Below are 20,616 nucleotides of genomic sequence, written 5' to 3'. Positions count from 1 at the left end.
TAACAAATATAATATTAACCGTCTCGTGGCCATATTTATTTTTCTATTTCCAGATAAACCACAAGTTTTCGTGTTTCTCCAAGGCGGTCGTACGTTTCAAGCTGTACACGAAGACGACGACGTATATCTTGATTGCATCGTGAAAGCAAATCCTACAGTTAGTGAGATAATATGGAACTTCCAAGGAAAGGAGCTGAAGAGCAACTCTAAAGATGGAATTGTCATTAGTAATCATTCTCTTACTCTGAAAAACGTTGATCGAAAACAGAGCGGATTTTATAGCTGTTCCGCTAGAAATTCAGAAGGGCAAGGAAATAGTGATGATATTGAACTGAAGATTAAATGTGAGCTGAATTATTCATGTTGTTTTTTTCTATTACTTCCATATGTTCAAAACATAAGACATTAATCAACCGTTCGTGAAGATGCATGCAATAAAACTTTTCTATGATGGACTCGATTAAGATAATTTCAAAAGTAAAAAACCAGTATAAAGTTATTTAAAGTTTAATTTTTTTTAATAACACTATTCATAAACTGAATGTTTCTCAGTATAATATCTTATTGGGATTATGCGTGTTTACTGTTTCACAGAACTGAAAGACCACAGCAGCGTCTTTACATCAATAAAAAACAATTTGTTTGTTTGTAATTAAGCACAACGCTACATAATAGGCTATCTGTGCTCTGCCCACTACGGGTATCGAAACCAGAATTTTAATGTTGTATGTTCGCCGACGCTTCGCCGTGTCAGAGGGGGACGTAGAGAACAAAAAAAACAAGAATCCCTAGAAGTTTTGGAATATTCAACTTGATTGTGGTTTTTCATGTTTGTGTTATTTAAAAACTGATCTGTATAATGTTAATATACAACAAGAGGTAGTTAGTATTTGTAATTTCGTGCGTATTTACGACTTGTTTTGTTTTTAAATAATTTTTTTAGATAAACCTGTATGCACACGTAGGCGTGCGAAGTTCTACTCCGCTATGATTGGAGAACTTGTAAGAATTGAATGTCTCGTGGATGCTGATCCTGACGAAGTCACATTTTTTTGGAGGTTTAATAATTCCAGACAAGATAGAGAAATTCTTACACACACTAGATTTGGATTAAAAAGCGTGGCACGTTTTTCACCAACAGATGAAAATGACTTCGGAACGTTTACGTGTAAAGGAGAAAATTCTGTCGGAATGCAGAAAGAAGACTGTAAATACATACTCGTTTCAGTCGGTAAGAACTGATTATTTTAACAAATCCTAATTAATAAAACATCTTTTACTACACTTTAAACATTCACTTATCTTTTGAGAGGGACATTTCTCATGCTATAACTGCGCTTTCGGCCCGGAATAACCAGGTGATTAAGGCAGTAGACTCGTACTCCGAGGGTCGAGGGTTCGAATCACACCAAACATGCTCGCTCTTCAACCGTGGGGGCGTTATACGTGACAGCCAATCCCACTATTTGTTGTTAAAGAGTAGCCCAAGAGTTGACAACGGGTATTTGATGACTAGCTGTCTTCTCTCTAATTTTGCTCTGCAAAATTGGGGACAGCTAGCGCAGATAGTCCTCGTGTAGCCTTGCGCTAAATTCAAAACAAACCAAAGTACGCTTTTTTACCTAAACTATTGATAAGAATGTAGATCACACACTCAACGACCCATCTCAGAGTGAGGCATTGATGTGCTCAAAGTTATGGTGCTAGAAACAACAAAACAAAGTTATAAGACCAAATAAAATAAATCGGTTAAATCAAATATTAATGATTGATGGATTTAATAAGAGGAAGAATTGGTTGTCAACATTACAATTATTATCCCACAGATAGTAATTTTAATAATGTTTTTCTGGCAAAAAAAACAATCATTATATAAACATATTAGACAATAATGTCTACAAGTTCGTAACATAATATTTCTACAGACACCAATTGTTACTTGTTTTATTACAGCTCCTTCAAACTCTTATGTGGCCCAATTTTCCTTTGGTTTCAATTAATCTTATAATTATACATTGCTCGAAATTCGTCTTATATTCATAAATATCAATTATTTATCCTTTTAAAAATTTGTTAGTATTATAACTTTTGCATAATGTTATATATAAATTCAATTAGTGATAGATAAAGCTGGAATGTTTATTGGCATTAGATAAATATTTAAGACAACTTCAGAAGAAAAGTAACTTTAGGTAAAAGATGGTGTACTTGTGGAGGTCTTTTACATTTTTTAACGTCAAGCAGGAGTTGATCTAATCTAATCAGCTTTCGTGTCTCAAATACAAAGGTCTGCTCTGATTTGTTGAGGTAAATCGTTTGAAACTTTAGAAGATGCTTCTGTGATACTGTTAAATTAAACTCTCTATTAATAGAAAGAAATATCGATTCATCATGTTGCAAGGAACCAAACAGACGTTCAATATCTTAGAGGTCAGGTAACTCTTGTTATAGTCTCCTTGAAAACAATCGATTCTTATTTAGAATGCTAAAAGCAGCCTATCTGAGAAAGTACCTTCAGTGATTTAAAAACGCTGAATGGATGTAAGTCGTTCTATTTCATGAAGTTCTTACATAATATGATTTACCAAATAATATAATATAAATACATATTAACAGCAAATAAACACGGCACGTTGGAATACTTGAAAGCGGTTTCATTTGAGGAAACTTAACTGGTATTTTAAATTAGACATAAGATAAATAAAGGTAAAGCTTGTATAATCTATGAATGTTGTATCTATACCAAACACCACTTAATAACCAACTTTTGGGCTACTCTTTTACTAAGGAATAATGCGATGGACCGTAACATTATAACGGGGCGAGTATGTTTCGTGCGACGGGAATTCGAACCCGCGACCCTCAGATTACGAGTGGAATTTCTTAACCACGTGGCCATGCCGAGTTACTAGAAAATAAAGAGAATTCCTATTTTCATTCATTCCTATCATTAAAGATTACAATTAGTATTTTAACACAATATATTTTGGTTACAGCCACAAAAATAGATCATAAACATTCAATTCTCACAAAAATATAGAGATAACGATTGTTTGATGTTAAGCACAAAGCTAAACAATGGGCTGTCTGTGTTTTGCCCACCACGGATATCGAAACTCGGTTTCTACCGTTGTAAGTCTGCAGACATACTGCTGTGCCACTTGGAGCGATAATGGATATAAAATTACAAATATCTGTTCAATCGCAACCATTTATTATAATGTATAGTCGTAACAGTTTGTGTTTTTTCTCGTTGTAAAAAAAACGAAAACTGCGTTTAAATCGGTAACCATTGTTAAAAGGTTTTATGAGATTCATAGAAAGAGACATTTCTATTGAGATATAAGTTACAATAAGTCGTGTAACAATGGCGGATGAAAGTTATGAACAAATACGCAAAGCTGAACACGATGTGCAATGTTCAGGTAAACGTGGAAAGACTGAATGATTTTGGAGTCTGATTACATCCTTACAATTTTTGTCTCGCGACGCTTAGTTATGCTCTTTCTGACGACCGTTCTTAAAAATAGTCCAACAGAGTGGCTATTTCATTGCTGAAGGTCCGCGATAAAAAGTTTCATGCTCAAAGCATATCAATCCCATTTACATACTTCCATAATCCATTACGTGTATGAGAACGACAATCTACTAACACTCGTCCCAACTGTTTGATCACACATAAAGTCATAGGTTCTGCACTTGATGACTGGTATTTTTTTGTATGAAACACTAAGAATACCGTTTACTACTCTAATTGCTTCAGGTGTACGACGGTTGTATTCATATGTGGTGTAAGCAACTTATACATATGTGACATTTATGACTTTTCCAAATGGAGCTCTTTCCTAACTGTGTTGTGTGCTGTTGATTGGAAACGTAATTACGTAATGTTTGTCATTGACCTTTGTGTTGCTATATTCTCGACTCGTACAATTCGTTACATTTTGTTTACCATATCTGGGCTACGACTTGTTGCAAGTTTCTTTCTTGATGGTCATGAACCTCCAAACTAATCCATATGTCTTTGTTCTCCAATGCTATTAAGTGCAGGTGATATTAATTTCGTGTAAACTATAGATGCTTGATCAGTTTGCACCTTCACAATCTGAGTATTTGCATATTTTGTGTCAGAAAGGATTGCTATATATCTCTTCAAAAGGTAATAAATATTAGGGACATCACACTAACTACAAAAAACCAAGAATGTCAGAATGTTGTTCTTCAACTTTATGTTGATTTGGTTATTACATGACCTGATGGTTTACATATATATATATATACAAAAATAGTTTTCTTATAACTTATACAATCCCCTTTAAACTGCTATAAAGACACATTCGAAAACAAATAAACTCAATGCAATGCCAGAGAGGTAATTGTAAGAAACCCAGTAGAATAAAACAAAACAGAAATTAAGTTGTGAACAAAATAACTTTGTATCCAAAATACGTTCTGCTTAATTATTAATACCCATTAAGGTTTGTTTAAGTAATGTTCTGCTTAATTATTAATACTCATTAAGGTTTGTTTAAGTAACGTTCTGCTTAATTATTAATACTCATTAAGGTTTGTTTAAGTAACGTTCTGCTTAATTATTAGTACCCATTGAGGTTTGTTTAGGTAACGTTCTGCTTAATTATTAATACCCATTAAGGTTTGTTTAAGTAGCAAACCAGTAATAACGAAAGACTGGAAACAGTTTACATGTGTAATTGTAATACTTATTAACAGCCTTCCTTTTATTCATTTGACAATATTATTTAAAGTCATTTTTTGAACAAAGTCCAAAGAACATCGCAGCAAAAGTTTGAGTATTTATTACCAAAATGCAAAAAAAAGACTGAAACAAATGTGATATTGACGGGTAAAAAACAGTGCAACTAGATACTCGAATCAGTACAGGATACCAGTAATATGACAAATTTGAGATGTGGAAATTCTAAAATATTTGATGAATCAATGTTATTTATAAATGATCTGTTCAAAGAGTATACATTATATAATGATGTGTGAAAAAAAGTTTAGGTTCAAGAAGTGTTAGGTGGTAAACTAAACATTCCAAGTTTACTTCTGAAAAAAAAAAGTTCACATGTCGAAGCGCTCGGGTCATAGTGTTTTTATCGTTTTACATTAAATAATGAATACCCTATGGACTAAAAAAGTCATTAAACTCCTACAATTTCGTTGTTGTTGTGCTCAAATCTTGTTATCAAAACCCAGTTTATCTCTGAGCCACCGAAGAGGGGGGGAGCTAACTCCGATAGTTGAGGTTTATTAAAACTGTTAAAAAACTTGTTTATAACACAGTGTTCTATACTGATGAGCAAATAGTACTGATAACAAACATATCAATAATTTTGCGAAAATTGTTGTTTTGCATTAACTAACTCCAATTAATTAGGTTTACTTGTTTAGTGAAAACTGTATAAAATGGTAAAATAACTTGTTGAAAGTGTTTGTTATTTTAATAATTCGCAACTGGTCACAAATTGTGCAGAAGACAGGTGATTAATTTTCTCAAAAACTACTTTTATTGAATTGTGAAAATCAATTTACTTATTCATAGTAATTTCATCAGGTACAGAAAAGTGATTTTGTTTCTTTTTAACTCTCTAATTTCACTGAACTACAGAAACACAATTATGTATTCATAAGTTACCACATGTTATATATGTTCTCAAGATCACGTGAAGTAGGGATATTAGTTCTGTCTACCACACTATATATTTTCAACGTTATATTGCTTGCACAGTCATTTGAATAACACTAAACTGAAACAAAGAAAAACCTGGTTTTACCTGCCTATAGAAATAACACTTATACTATAAATATAATATGTTATATATAAATATGTATTATTACTTTCTATACTGTTTTCATGCTATGTTTTTGAGACCTTTCTTTGTCTCTGTTATTTAACTGCCAGCAAATTTACGATCCACTTTCGTGCAAAAGTTACAACTATTGCACAGTATATTGTTTGGAAATTTCTTTTTTCTATACATAAAATTTGGCTTTATCACTATACGACTTATAAAATAGTTGAACAATGTGTGTTGATGAAGCTGTGAATTGCGAGTGTTTCATTTAATATTTTATTATTTCAAACGATTTTAATCAAAACGTACATTTCACAGATTTTTATCTTTGGAAATTTAAACAGGTTTTAAAAAACCGGTAGTTTGGTTAAATGTTACTAAAAGAAGTTAAATAATTGCACAATTGGTGTAAATATTTATCTTTTAAATCATCTGGTAATTAATAAGCAGAATATTTTTAAAATTCCATTCCTTAGTGCAACTAATACAAAATACAGAGGGAACTGATTTCCTCCGGTTCTGGAATAGCTACGACTTTAATTGATACTGCAAATCAGTGACTATATCTTACGAAAATTATAATGTCAAATACTACTTTAGTAATATATATACAAGTTACGTAATGTAATATTCGGTTATCTGCACACGACACATCCATAACTTGGAGACCATATATATATATAATTGTCAGACATGATGTAGGACATATATTTTAATTTCATCTTTTCTAAATAACACATTGTAATTCTATACATAATGAGAATGATGTTTTCTGTACACATTGAAAAAAATCTACAATAATATGTTCTTGTCACACAATATTAATTGAGAAACACATAGAGTAAACTGAAAGTTTTAATGATATGATATGATTCAGAACATTTAAATACACTTATATAACTTATCAAAGAAATGAATTTAAAAAAGTAAAAATAAATAATTAGGTACTAAGATACATAGAATTTGCGCATATTTCAGACTTGTATGTCATATATTATAAAGTATTCGTTTGAAGGTCCTCTACGTTAGTATTTAAATTTTTGAACCCAGTATGGTTTGATGTACAAGAAGCTTGAACCACAATCTGCAGGTCGTGAGATGGATTTACGGCCATGCGAAGTGTTAAGATATGAGAGTCAATACCATTATTTGTCGGTAAAGGATATTCAAACATTTGGTAGTAGATCGTGTTGACTAGCTCCCTTTGCTATAATATAGTCTATCATTTCAGTATAAGGGACGACTAATCATATAATCCTCGAGTAGTTAAGAGTAAAAATTCAATAAACAAACAATTTAATATTTTCTAATTATCTTAAAGTTACTATCAAACTTGTTATTTTATTAACGCAATTCAAACAGAAAGTTATGTATATGGTAAGTGAATACAACATTTACTTGTAACTACGAAAGGAAACGTAGATAATTATCATATCTTTTACTGTTACGTGTACCATATATACTGAACATTACATTAAAACAGTTCATACAGTTTAACTGTCTAAATGATGCCATAATCATTTAAATAATTTCGATTCTAGTCAAATCTCATTAATATGACTTCTGATGAAGGCGAGTCATGCGTAGATGAGACCTAAATTTATACATCTAATAATGAGCACACCTAATTTAAATATATATATATGATTCAAGCTATTTCGCTTATAATTAGAACACACAGTTTCTTCAGCTGTAAACTCATTGATACATAGTAGATTATTAATTTACTTTGAAAACGTTCTTCAAAGTTGACTTTGAGTCGACGACCTTTTTGTAATTGTTGTTTATATTAGAACCAATCTTTATTGTTGTTGCTATTGTATCATTTCGATCATATGAATTAGCTGTAAGGATAGAAAGATGTTTACAACATACTAATTAATAGCAGTGAAGAGGTGTTAGTGGATTAATATTGCGTTCTGTTTTTGTATTTCTTTTGTACATGCATGAACGAATTATTATTTGAATATAAAAAATGGTGGTACACGTAAGAAAATTTTATACATATTGTAATCAAAATGAGAAGAAGGTTTTGAAAGTTTTATAGTATTCATTCATCACGTTATGTTTGGTAATATTGTATGTAATATGTGATAGACAGAAGGAAATATCTAATATTCAAATAGAAATCTAATTTTTTCAAAGTACGGTATAATTACTAAAGCAAGATACGTTAGCTTGCACAAAATAAAAACTATACCGTACGTTGTATAACTAGTTTCTTTCTTTTGGGATGGGAATACATCGACAAGATGATAACTTGGCTTCCTTTACACCGTAAGATTGATTTATTATAATAAAGGATTACGTTTAGGTTAACAATCATAATCACACGCACAAGAAAGAAAATTATTCGTAGCTCTTTTGTTTTTACATGTCGTATCATTACAAAGTTATTCCGGATGAAGTATAGCAGTGCTGTTTATTGCAATGTAACAAAACAGACTCTATTTTCACAAACGGATCTTTAGTAAAAGTATTACACTAAAAATCTGATTTTTTGTACAATATACGTGTAATCTATACTAATATTCTACCAAATTTTGTGAAGGTACATTTGCTGTATCAAAAGTTATCGTGGAAATGTATGGACGAACTCTTATATATATCACCAAAATGTAGTAAAAGGGGTTGTGTTGATATGTATTTTTTTAAATATCATGATATCTGCCGCTCGAAATAAATCATCTTGTAATAAAGAAGCATGATTTTAAAAAAAATTCCTGAAACAAAATAGAGAGGGTGCTGATTTATTCTGGATCGAAAAGCACTTCACGTTTAACTGATACAGCCAATCGTTGACAAGGTCTTTCGAAAAGTATAACGTCAAATACTACTTTTGAAATTAATCATTCATCTAAAGGAACTCTGTAGCTTCATTTTGTCTTTAAAATTTGTTTTCAGATATCTGGTATTCCGTATGGATATCTGGAGTTCTTCTTTCCTGCTTAATATTTCAGTGGATAGGAAACTCAATTTACAATTTGGAGGTCACGTATTAATATATCGTCCTCCAATATACTTACCCTTTTAGCAATGGGGGTGTTGTAAAATGACGGTCACTCTTACTACTTTTTATTGAAATGGTGATGGGGTGGTGTTGACTAGCTTCTTTCCCCTTATATCTTCAAATTTAGAGACTGCTAGCGCAGGTAGCTCTCGGGCAGTTTTGAGCAAAATTCAAAACAAATAAAGAAATTTATTATTGCAGATTCCATTAAGAAATATATAGTTTTGTTTTAGTTTCTTATTGCAGTTAGGTTTATTTGATGTTATGATCAGGAATAATCTTTTAAAAAATTACTGTTTTATTTTACATTTCTGTACTGATATCTACTGTGGTTATTATTTAATGACTTGCATGATATTTATGTATAAGTACTTAGTATGACAAAAAAAGAAGCATGTAACGAAAATTGTTTGAATTTCGCGTGAAGCTACACAAGGGCTAGTCGTCCCTAATTTGGCAGTGTAAGACTAGAGGGAAGGCAGCTAGTCTGGACCTCTTACCGCCAACTCTTTGGCTACTCTTTTACCAACGAATAGTGTAATTGGCCATGACATTATAATATCCTCACGGCTGAACGGGCGAGCATGTTTGGAGAAGAAGATTCAAACTTCTAACCCTCAGATTACGAGTCGAGCGCCTTAATCATCTGGCCTTGCTGAGCCTTAATGAAAATAGCTCATAATAGTTTTCATCTGGTTGTAAGTGATCATATTTGGTTTAAAACACTAGTGGGTATATTTTCATTCGATAAATACAAATCTTGTATTTGGTCTACGAAATTTGTTCACAGAATTTTTTTCCATGATTCTAGCTCACATATGTCTCACAGATGTTGTACATGTTGAAGCAAATAATTTAAATAAAAAAATAAACTTACGAAAGCCAATGAAGAAATTATAGACTGTTGAATTCTATTTTGCATTTTATCATAAGCTCTTTTAAGAGTATGGATCAAAATGATGCGAACTACTTTGAAACAGTCATCACTGTGAACATATATAAATATTAATGTTGATTTTAATCTTTGAAAATGACACATCCGATGAGGAAGAAATAAAAAAAATAAAATGTCCATAGTCATCGATAACAATTTATAAAAAAAACACCTTTGAAATTTGTATCTAAAATTATCTAATTTGATTTTTCTTTTCCCTCAATAAGTAATATCAGTTTCAAGTTATTTTAACGTTTCCCATATTTTCATGTTACTATTGGCCATATTGATGTTTCGGTAGTTATAAATTATTCGTTAGTATTATTGATCAGCCAATACTTTGATTCTGATTCACATGTGAGAGATCTTACTCCTGTCCCAGAGTTTAGGTGATTTTTTTTGGACTTAGTGGTACTACTAACCCCTTGAACTCAATGTCACCATGAACATAGTCATTTCAGACGCCTCTCGGGGTAGGGCAAATTCAGTTATTTTTAATATTGCACAAATGGTTTTAAACCAATCATAATTGTGTTTGTTTGTTTTCTACTGTATGTCCGTACATGGGTGGTGATGTGATTCACAGAATTAGCCTCCCTAATTCATTAAATTGAAATATCTAGTGAACTAGAAAAGCTTCAACACACAAGCTAGTTTATATTAAGGCCATACAAGTACGTCCAGATATCATCCTATGGCATAGTCATCACATTCAGCCTTTTTTTGTCACGCCAGTTCCTAAGCAAAAGTTCCTCCGAGAAGACAAAAGTAAGTTTAAGGACTTGTAACACTAAAATCTGGGGTTTGGTTTGGTTTCCCACAATGAACAGAGTGCAGATAGCTCATTGAGTAGTTTTCAACTAAGAAAACAACATCTTCTTAACCAGAGGTATCGTGTATATACTAAAATGTACAGAAGAAATAAAAATCCAAAAAACTGTGTGACTTACAACCCTTTTTATTCCATTCTATTTCTAATATAAAGGGACTGAAATCTCGTTTATGTTCTAGGCTAAACTATGGGTGTTCAAACCGTCATATAATAACACAGAAATGTTAACTTTTTGCTTTGTTTGTTTCTGTTTCTGAGTTTCGCCCAAAGCTACACGAGGGCTATTTGAGCTAGCCGTTCCTAATTAAGCAGTATAAGGCTAGAGAGTAGGCAGCTAGTCATCAACACCCACCGCGAACTCTTGGGCTACTCTTTTACCAACGAATAGTGGAATTGACTGTACCATTATAACGCGTCCACGGCTGAAAAGGCGACCATATTTTGTGTGATGGGAATTTGAACCCGAGACCCACAGATTACGAGTTGAGAACTCGAACCATTTGGCCATACCGGGCCAACTTTTTGCTTTATTTTGATGAGTAACAATATAAACACATTTAAACAAATTGTTTAATGTTCTTTATACATATGTTGTACATAGCTTTATGCGATTTTCTTATTTTTATAGGTCTGTGAAATTGTATGAACTCTTATTTTATTTTATTTATTACTAAATAAAAAACATTATCATTAATCGAATTTCTTGTTCAACCTGCCGACTAAATAAATGTTTCATTTTTAAACAACCATTTCAACATTTCATCATATTCATATTTTTCTGTTTAAGTTTCTGATATTAATAACTTTAGATATTATTATTCTTTCTCTAACTATACCGATTTCTAGTTTCTTTCAAGGCCTTGAACAGCAAGTTTATATATTTAACTGCTTGCGGTTTTAGTACCTTGTACTTGTAATTATGCCAAATCAAAAATTATCTTTTTTATAGTTTCACTGATCTTCAGTAATTATTTTTTATTGTACATATTATTCTTGGATTTATCCTGTTCATGAGTGATCTATCTTAGACACTTGTATTACTCAGGTTTTCCTCATGAACACTGTTGTAAAATATTTTTATTAGGTGTGCATTTTCACCTTAAGTGTAGTCCTCTCGTTCCATTCTGTGCATACGTCACCCTAGTGGCACACCGATATGTCTGCGCACTAACACGAGAAAGTAGGCTTCGATACCCCTGATGGGTAGAGCACAGATAGCCCATTACCTTGTACTTAATTAGAAACAAACTTACCATGCCTACACTTATTGCCTTCTAGAATTACATTTTTGGTCAAAATAGTCAGAACATATTTTAAACGTTTTTATAATTACAGGACTGTTTCATGCTCTTAATGTCTAAAGAAAACAAAAATAGAAATCTGACTGAGACACTTGCTTTTTTATACCTTCAATAGAGTCGGAACAGAGAGCTAAGACTTATTATTATCTCATTACGAATACACTAATGATGTATCTTTAATATTATAAATAAACTAAAGCGTTATGGGTTACCTAAGAATTACACATAAATAAAGTTACAATCATAATAATTGTACGTTACCATCAATCTCGCTCGTATGATAAATTATAATTCATTTATAGCAATCTAGTTTTACTTTGTGTTGTCTGCATGAGAGCGTATAATATCCACGGAGTTCATACGTCATGAGTTGAAATTACTCTGAACATTGTTGATGTGAGTTATCACTAATACAACAATGGTATTAAAACATTCATGTATGTCATAGTAATTCTAATGATTCATTAAACATTAAAATACGTTAAACACTGACATTTTCATTTTACTATTTTATACTATTACGTTTTTCAATAACGGGTAACATATGTACGTCAAACCTAATGAAACTTGAACTTATCTTTCCTGTTTATGGATAGGAGGTATTCACTCAATATTTCTAACAGTGACATAACAAGGTGGTTAGTGCGCTCGACTTGTAATCTAGGGGTCGCAAGTTCGAATCCCCATTACGCCAAATATGCTCCCTTTCTCAGTCGTGGGTACGTTATAATGTAAGGGTCAATCTCACTGTTTGTTGACAAAAATATAGCCTAAGAATTAGCGGTGAGGATCCGCTGCTTTTAATTTTAGCTAAATTAGGTCTGGCTAGCGCCGATAGCCCTCGTGTAGCTGTACGTGATATTCAAAAAACAAACAAACTCGCATTCTACCACTTGGTGACCAGGTTTCAGCCTGGTTTATTTTATAAAATTTGTTATTTACTTTATAGTTGACACACAAAAGAAAAATGAAAGTAGAATATTCGTCATTAGATAACAAATTTCTATTTTATAAAATCAATTTCATATTTACATATTTTATCTTTTGTGATGTAATAACACCTATCATTAATGTCTTATTCACTCATTGAACAACAAAATATAGTCTGTTTATACGTTTTATCAATGTTCAAACATACTATTCAAGATACAACTTCACAAAATAATTGAAGTGCTAATTAAAAAACTAATAAAACTGCTTGCAATCAGACAGATCTGTTCTAGTTTCCTGCTACATTCGTATATATATGAATTTATGTAGCTATTTGGTGGAAAGTATGGCGGATTATAATTTAGTCAAACTTTGAAATCAAAGTTCAGACTACTGTTCTTTATGTACGAATTTAAATAACATTTGTAGCACATTATATTAAACATACGTACGACCAAAGTTGTTTTTTTGTTTAAAGGCAGTGATGCCATATATCTTACAATTTAATTACCTCCTCTACAAAAACAAAAGAATATTATTTTTTCTTTGATTTTAAATATAGACTTTACGATTTACAACATATTTGTTTTTCTCGTGAATACTTCTAGAATATTTTGTATGACAATTGTTTAACTTAGATACACAGTCCTATTTTTTATATGATTAAGAGGTTTTTGGTTTGATTTATAAAGGCTGTTTAATAGGAAAATTATACACCACGTTCAACGTATACTGCGACTTTAACTACGCTCTGCGCAAACCAATTACTGTTAGTTTTTATATCGTGATTGTAGTTACACAACTTAACTTTATCATTCTGGCATAAATGAATTAGTTTGTGTAAAGAAGTTAACTTAGTTATTAGGTTATCAGTAAAACAGAGTTAAGCTCTGATAGATCAATTTGGACTTTTGTGATATAAATTAAAGAATTTAAAGCCCACGTTCGCTCAAGTAATTGGACCTTTTTTAAAAACATATGTATGTGTGTTTTCTCATAGGAAAGCCACATCGGGCTATCTGCTGAGTCCACCGAGGGGAACATAGGTGAAATACCTGGTATAATTTACCTTTCTGGCAGTAACTAATAAAACTTTGTTCCACACGACTCTATATATGAATGTACTGTGTGATGGTTAGTCTTGTAGTAGAGCTGTGGATTTTGGATCTGACTAGCTGGATTCAAATCGTCCATTGTATCGCAAAATATCTCCGCGCTTAAAAATACCAGTATTTCATAAGAATAACGTCACTTCCATAGCGTAAATATCGTGTAGTAAGGCATTGTTGATTTGATGCCTTCTCTCTTGTCAGAAGCTCAGAGTCAGGGACGATGGCAGATAGGCTTAGTAGATTTATCATACATACAAAATACAAATAACTCTTATTCTAAACTGGAATAATCTAGCTTCATTTAAAAGAAATCACCAAACAGGGATGTTTCTATTATATTTTATTCCAATTATAATTTAGTAATTTACCCTTTAACAAAAACAATAATGGTTCAGTGTTTTGGATGAAACCTGAAATTATCGTGTTTGTTTCTTTGCTTGTTTGTTTTTGGATTTCGTGCATAGCTACACGAGGACAATCTGCGCTAGCTGTCCCTAATTTAGCAGTGTAAGACTACAGGGAAGGCAGCTAGTCATCACCACCCACCGCCAATTCTTGGGTTACTCTTTTACCAGCGAATAGTGGGATTGACCGTCACATTATAACGCCCCCACGGCTGAAAGGGCGAACATGTTTGGTGTGACGGGGAATGGAACCCGCGATTCTCGGACTGAAATTATAGTGTTAGGATAACTCGTGTTATGTACTTAATAAATGTAATTATAAGAAGTGTGGTTATCAATAGTAATGTGTCTACAAATTCCTTTTTTGTTTTTTAATCACTTAGTTTTCATAAAATCAAATAAATAACAAGCCAAACAATTAAAATTTAATTTTAAAATTATAGCGAAACAAACTAACTTTATCAGTAATTACACTGTTCTCTCTTTGTACTCTAAAAATTGAACCTCATATGATTCCTATACCGGAAGAGGTAGCTAGATTAAGTTCGAAATATGTTTTGAAGTTTTAAGGAAATATGAGATACAATTAATATGTTTGAATGTATCAATAAAAATTCATATTACCTACACTTCAGAAGTCGGGATGAAACCTGAGATTGAATTATACATATTGTTAGAATCAAGTTTATTAAACAGTAACTAGCGCACAGATTATAGAAAGTCTACTATGTAAACAATACAATAATGTTTGCACCGTAAGTTTTATTCTCAAATTAGAAAACATAGAGAAATCTCATATCGAGGTTCCTAAAGTTCCTACACTATATTAATGCCTTTATATGGACAATACTCCAGAAAGATCTCAGCTTGAACCTAACAATTATGATCTGAATAAAAATACATTTACTTTTATTCATCATTCATCATATACAGCTATTTAATAAACCGCTGATGTTTTAGCATAGGTTTGAATTTTTTGTTAAATTTACAAGGCATTCTAAATAATATTAGTGAACTTCGAGTTTCTCCGAAATGTGCGCTATATAGTTTGAAACAATAACATCAGTATGATTTTGAATATAGATATTAATAGCTTGAAACTTTATTGATTGCTTTACAGGCCCTCCTGACCCGGTAATTAACTGCACTTTGACGAATGATACCAGAGGTTTTCTTCTGGTTGAATGTAAGCCAGGTTACGATGGGGGTCTCACACAACACTTTCAGATGGAGGTTTACGATGTAAATCGGAAACACCTCAAAATGAACGTAACAAGACACAGCATACCAGTTTTTGACGTAACTAACCTGACTCCTGGAACATCTTTGGTTTTGATGGTGTACGCCATTAATGAGAAAGGGAGAAGTTCTGTCGTGGAGATGAAAGTTCAAACAAGTTTTTTCGCAGAACGACAGTTTGGTAAGTTGATTTAACCTACTTTGTGATCATTAGCCTCTTGGCTTATGCGAGCAGTACTTTCTCACATTTCATAATATACAAATATGTATATTTGATCATATGTCAAAATTAAGTTTCTTCTTTTAATGAAAAAACGTGATTTTCTTCTTTACTGACTAATTTGAATACTATACGAATTTTTTTCCTAATAGACTTTATCACTAATGTAAGGATACTATTATTTTGTGTTTCCAGTTTTGACCATCGTTATTTATAAATTAACTTATATAAGCTAGTTGCTTTAACTCAGCACCATTTTATAGGCAGCACTGCAAAATTACATGATAAATTGGTACAGATGAGTCACTCAAAATATTTTAGTAAATGCATAGTAATTTTCTTTATAAATGAATACTTATCTTCGTAACACTCGACTTATCATGGACAGATGGTTAAGGTGCTCGACTTCTAATTTGAGAGTTGCGGGTTTGAGTTCCTGTCGTACCAAAAACGCTCGCCCTTTCAGCAGTGGGGTATTATAATTTACCGTCAATCCCACTAATCACTAATAAAAGAGTAACTTAAGAGTTAGCAGCGGATGGTGATGACGAGCTGCCTTCCCTCTAGTCTTACACTGCTAAATTAGGGATGGCTAGCGCAGAGAGCTGTTGTATAGGTTTACGCGAAATTAAAAAATACTAAACAAACAATCGTAACTCTTTTAGCCGGTTCACGAATATTTGTTTTTAAATTTTAGAACTCTGATTAAAGGACATAGATAATTGCCTATACGAACATATATCTGTGTTTTGTATATTTATATATATATATATTTATATCTTCTTATTAACGTAAAAAGAAATTTAAAAAAATACACGGATATTTTTTACTTTCTTATATATACGTATCTGTGTTTATACCCTTGACAAGTCCCATTAAAAATATAATACATACAGAAAAGTTGGTTTAATTAAAAATGTATATTAACTCTTTCGGCATGGATGCGGTATCTTGTTCAGAAATTCAATAAGAACAAGTATACACTTATAGAATACACGACATTTATATATATTATAAATAATATAAAAAATGGTTTGAATACTACAGAAATTTCTATCGTCCTGAATGTCAAGCAAGCGATAGCACTGCCTTTGTAAGAATGGCTCAGATGGTTTATCGAAGTGGTATTTTAAATATCTCTTCATTTGTTCATCATAGTATTACGATATAATACAGTGTTTCTTTTTATAACAATGTCTTCGTATTGACTGAGTCACAAGTTCTGGAATTGTATGTAAATGTCATAGTAAAAAGTATAAATGTTTTGTTCTTCTCTCTTCTGCTTCATTTTTATTATATAATGACTAAAAATTCAAAAGAATGGTGTTCACCAATTCAACTGAGGTGGCATAGTTTAAAAGTGAGTATCCACTGCTGTAAGTATTATTAATAATTAGAATCAAATTAAGAAAAAATATGTTAATTTCAGTGTAAACAATGCTATTATTATCCCTTATAGTTAAGTTTCTAATAGAAATTAGATGTTCCTTTAAAAAATTTCAGCACAGGTGGAAAGCAAGAATTACACTGTGTAACAAAATGTTCACTTTTTCTTGTTCCTGAGCAGATAGTGTTATTTCCCAGTTGCTTAAGCCTAAAGTAAATGCAAAAGACCTATTTTTCTATTCAAACTTTGTTTTTGTGACTTGGGTAGTTAAATTTTCAAATTTACTCATTTTCCAGAACATTCAGTGCTGAGTAGTTGATAGAGAATTTTCTCGAACATACAAGAATTTTCAAGAACTTTCTATAATGTTGTAGAACTCACACAATTTTTCAAAAATGTTTTAGAATTTTCTAGAATTTTCCATAGTTATATATATACAGGAGCTCACCACTCACCGCTTCAGTTTGGTTCTAGCCGCCTAAGTGTCATGTATCTGGCGAATTTATCAAGACAAGAGCGAGAAAGTACTCTGTAACAACATCTGTTAAAATATGTGAAGCATATTTTGGCATTAAGGTAAGATGGACAGTTATTTGCTTCCTTGAATATTTTATATTTACACATTTTAGACAATTCAAAATTTAAATATTTTTAATGTTTTTTGTCATTTCCAATAGTATTGAAAAAAATATCACATATAAAATATTTTGCATGAACCTCTTACACATTAGTTGTGGATGAAATAAATTTATTTTTCATAATAACAATTTTATTCTGATTTTTTAAAGGATGGTACAGAATGGAAAAGAGAGCCATGAAGTTAGCTATTCCAAGAATTTGGAGTAAGCCCACTGATTACTCAAGCAATTGCTATATTTGCATGGAGGACCCTCCCAAACATCGGGCTGGCAAAAATGCATCTGCTATCACGTATCACGCTACCTTCCATCATCTATCACACCAGTGCCACACTTCCTTGAGCTCCTTGTATCCAGCCAGATAGAAAGCAGTCATCCTCAGAAGAGAGCAGCAAATAAGAAGAGGAGGTAGACGTTGAAGATCCAGATTACAATTTCAGAGGTGCAGCTGATGAGAGAAACCCATACTACCCTAACCAAAGAGACCTCAATGAGTTGATCTGAGATCTTGGTCTAAACAAGTCGAATGCCAAGCTTTTGACATCTAGTCTCAAGGAGTGAGATTTGTAAGATGAAAGTGTGCAATTCGCCTGTCAGAGGAAGCGTTACCGACATTTTTCAAGCTTCTTCACTCTCAAGATGGGCTCTGTTTTTGCCACAATGTATACGGTCTGTGCGAGGCAATTGGAATTGCCTGTAACCCGAACGAGTGGTACCTCTTCATTGATAACTCACCAAGAAGCCTCAAATCTATGGTACTTCATAACGGAAATAGGTGTCCGTCTCTTCCCCTAGTGGACCTCAAAGAGGAATACAACAGCATCAAGACCTTGATAGAAGCCTTGTAATATGATGAGTATGGTTGGGAGGTTATCGAGACTTCACAATGGTGGCATTTCTGATAAGTCTCGAAGGATGCTTTACTATGTTTCCCTGTTATCTTTCCCTTTGGGAAAGCAGGGACAACTCAGCGCACTACAACAGGATGTACTGGCCACAACGGACCGAGTTCTCTGTGGGGAGGCACATTGTCAAGTATGAGCTACTAATAGACCTCCAGAAAGTGTTGTTCCCATCATTGCACATAAAATTGGGTCTTATGAAACTATTTGTCACAACTCTTGATAAGGAATCTGCAGCGTTCAAGTACCTTTGAGACTTCTTCTCTAAGCTGTCTGAAGCAAAGATCAAAGCTATTGTCTTCGTTGGACCAGAAATAAAGAAGATCCTGAAGTGCACAGAATTCTCCAAGAAACTCAGTAGAGAGGAAAAAAGTTTGGAGCAGCTTTGTCGCAGTAGTGTGAGGCTTCTTGGGCAATTACAAGTCCGAAAATTATGTGGAACTGGTTGAGTCTCCATTGAAGAACTACGGCAATATGGGCTGCAGGATGTCCCTGAAACGCTCATCTTGATAAATTCAAGGAGAACATGGGAGCATACTCATAGGAGCAAAGCGAGCTCTTCCACCAAATATACTGGACTTTGAACGCTGCTATCAAGGATCGTATAACGAAAACATGATTGGAGACTGACTATATTTGGGGTGTGATACGTAAAAGTGATTTACATTACAGTCGCAAATCTAGAAAAAACTACTCACTTCTAAACATTTTTGTATAACTTTAGTATAAATAGACGTAAATCTTGATTCATACGTTGTTTATTTAGACATTGTATAAATGAAAATGTGCAAATTTGCCCGTTTTTACATGGAAAGTAGGTTAAATTCTAAATTTCATTATCCAGGTCACTAAAGCAAAGTTTGAAAGGAATAAATATCTATTCTCTGTACTTTTACAACATAAGCAATTAAAAAATAACACATACTATCCAGGAACAAAATTTGTGTCACATAGTGTTAACAGCCAATAATAGATAAACATTAAGTATTACAATTGGAACCTCATTGTAATTAGAACTGATTATAAATACAACATTCCCACATCTATTGGCCTGGCATGGTGAGGTGGTTAAGGGACTCGACTCGTCGTCTGAGGGTCGGGGATTCGATTCCCCGTCACACCAAACATGCTCGCCCTTTCAGCAAAGAGGACGTTATAATGTGACGGTCAATCCCACTATTCGTTGGTAAATGAGTAGCCCAAGAGTTGTCGAGGAGTGGTGCTGACTAGCTGCCTTCCCTCTAGTCTTGCGCTGCTAAATTAAGGACGTCTGGCGCACATACGTAGATCTCGTGTGGCTTTGTGCGAATTTCACGCCTGTTAAAACACTGCATTAAAAAAACAAGTAGAGAGAGTCTTTTTCAAACAAAAAAGAAGTAAATGGTTAATATATAATTGTTAATGGTTAATAGTACAAGATAGAAGATTTTCCAACACGTGACTAAATGATTGCGACTTTTAAGTCGTGTATATCTCACATGGTTGAGATTGTTTTGCGGGTCTTTCAACAACAGATCACATCCATTAAACTTTACTTTACATTAAACTAATAGCGATCATAAATTTATATTCGGCTATTTTTCAGTGCAAAACATAATGATTCAGTGTTCAGTAGGTAGACTGAGGAAACATACAAACGGAAAACTGATTTAATGCTGAATATATAAGCTGACGAAATATACAAACATAAACTCAAGGCGAAATGTTTTGCTATACTTTGTTTGACGATAAATTGAAGACAATTGTTTTTGTTGAATTGAAAGGAAATCCAAGTAGAATGGTTTGTACGTAATTTCTTTGTATTTATTACAATGAAAAGCATAAATTTTAAATTAATGAAATAAAATATTCCTTCTTTTTTATTGTTATATTAAATTCTGACGTATGA

General features: G+C 32.6%; 1 protein-coding gene across 1 annotated transcript in view; it reads left to right on the top strand.

Moving 5' to 3' along the window:
• LOC143248389 (neural cell adhesion molecule 2-like) overlaps positions 1-20,616 on the top strand; it is an 82,947-nt gene that overhangs the window by 18,011 nt on the left and 44,320 nt on the right. The window contains exons 6-8 of the mRNA XM_076496747.1: positions 54-344; positions 944-1,231; positions 15,463-15,762. Of these exons, the coding sequence (XP_076352862.1) occupies positions 54-344; positions 944-1,231; positions 15,463-15,762 (879 nt within the window). The remainder of the gene's footprint in view (positions 1-53; positions 345-943; positions 1,232-15,462; positions 15,763-20,616) is intronic.

The sequence above is a fragment of the Tachypleus tridentatus genome, chromosome 4 (genome assembly GCF_004210375.1).
Source record: "Tachypleus tridentatus isolate NWPU-2018 chromosome 4, ASM421037v1, whole genome shotgun sequence".
NCBI lineage: Eukaryota > Metazoa > Arthropoda > Merostomata > Xiphosura > Limulidae > Tachypleus > Tachypleus tridentatus.
This window is presented reverse-complemented; position numbering and strand designations above follow the sequence as displayed.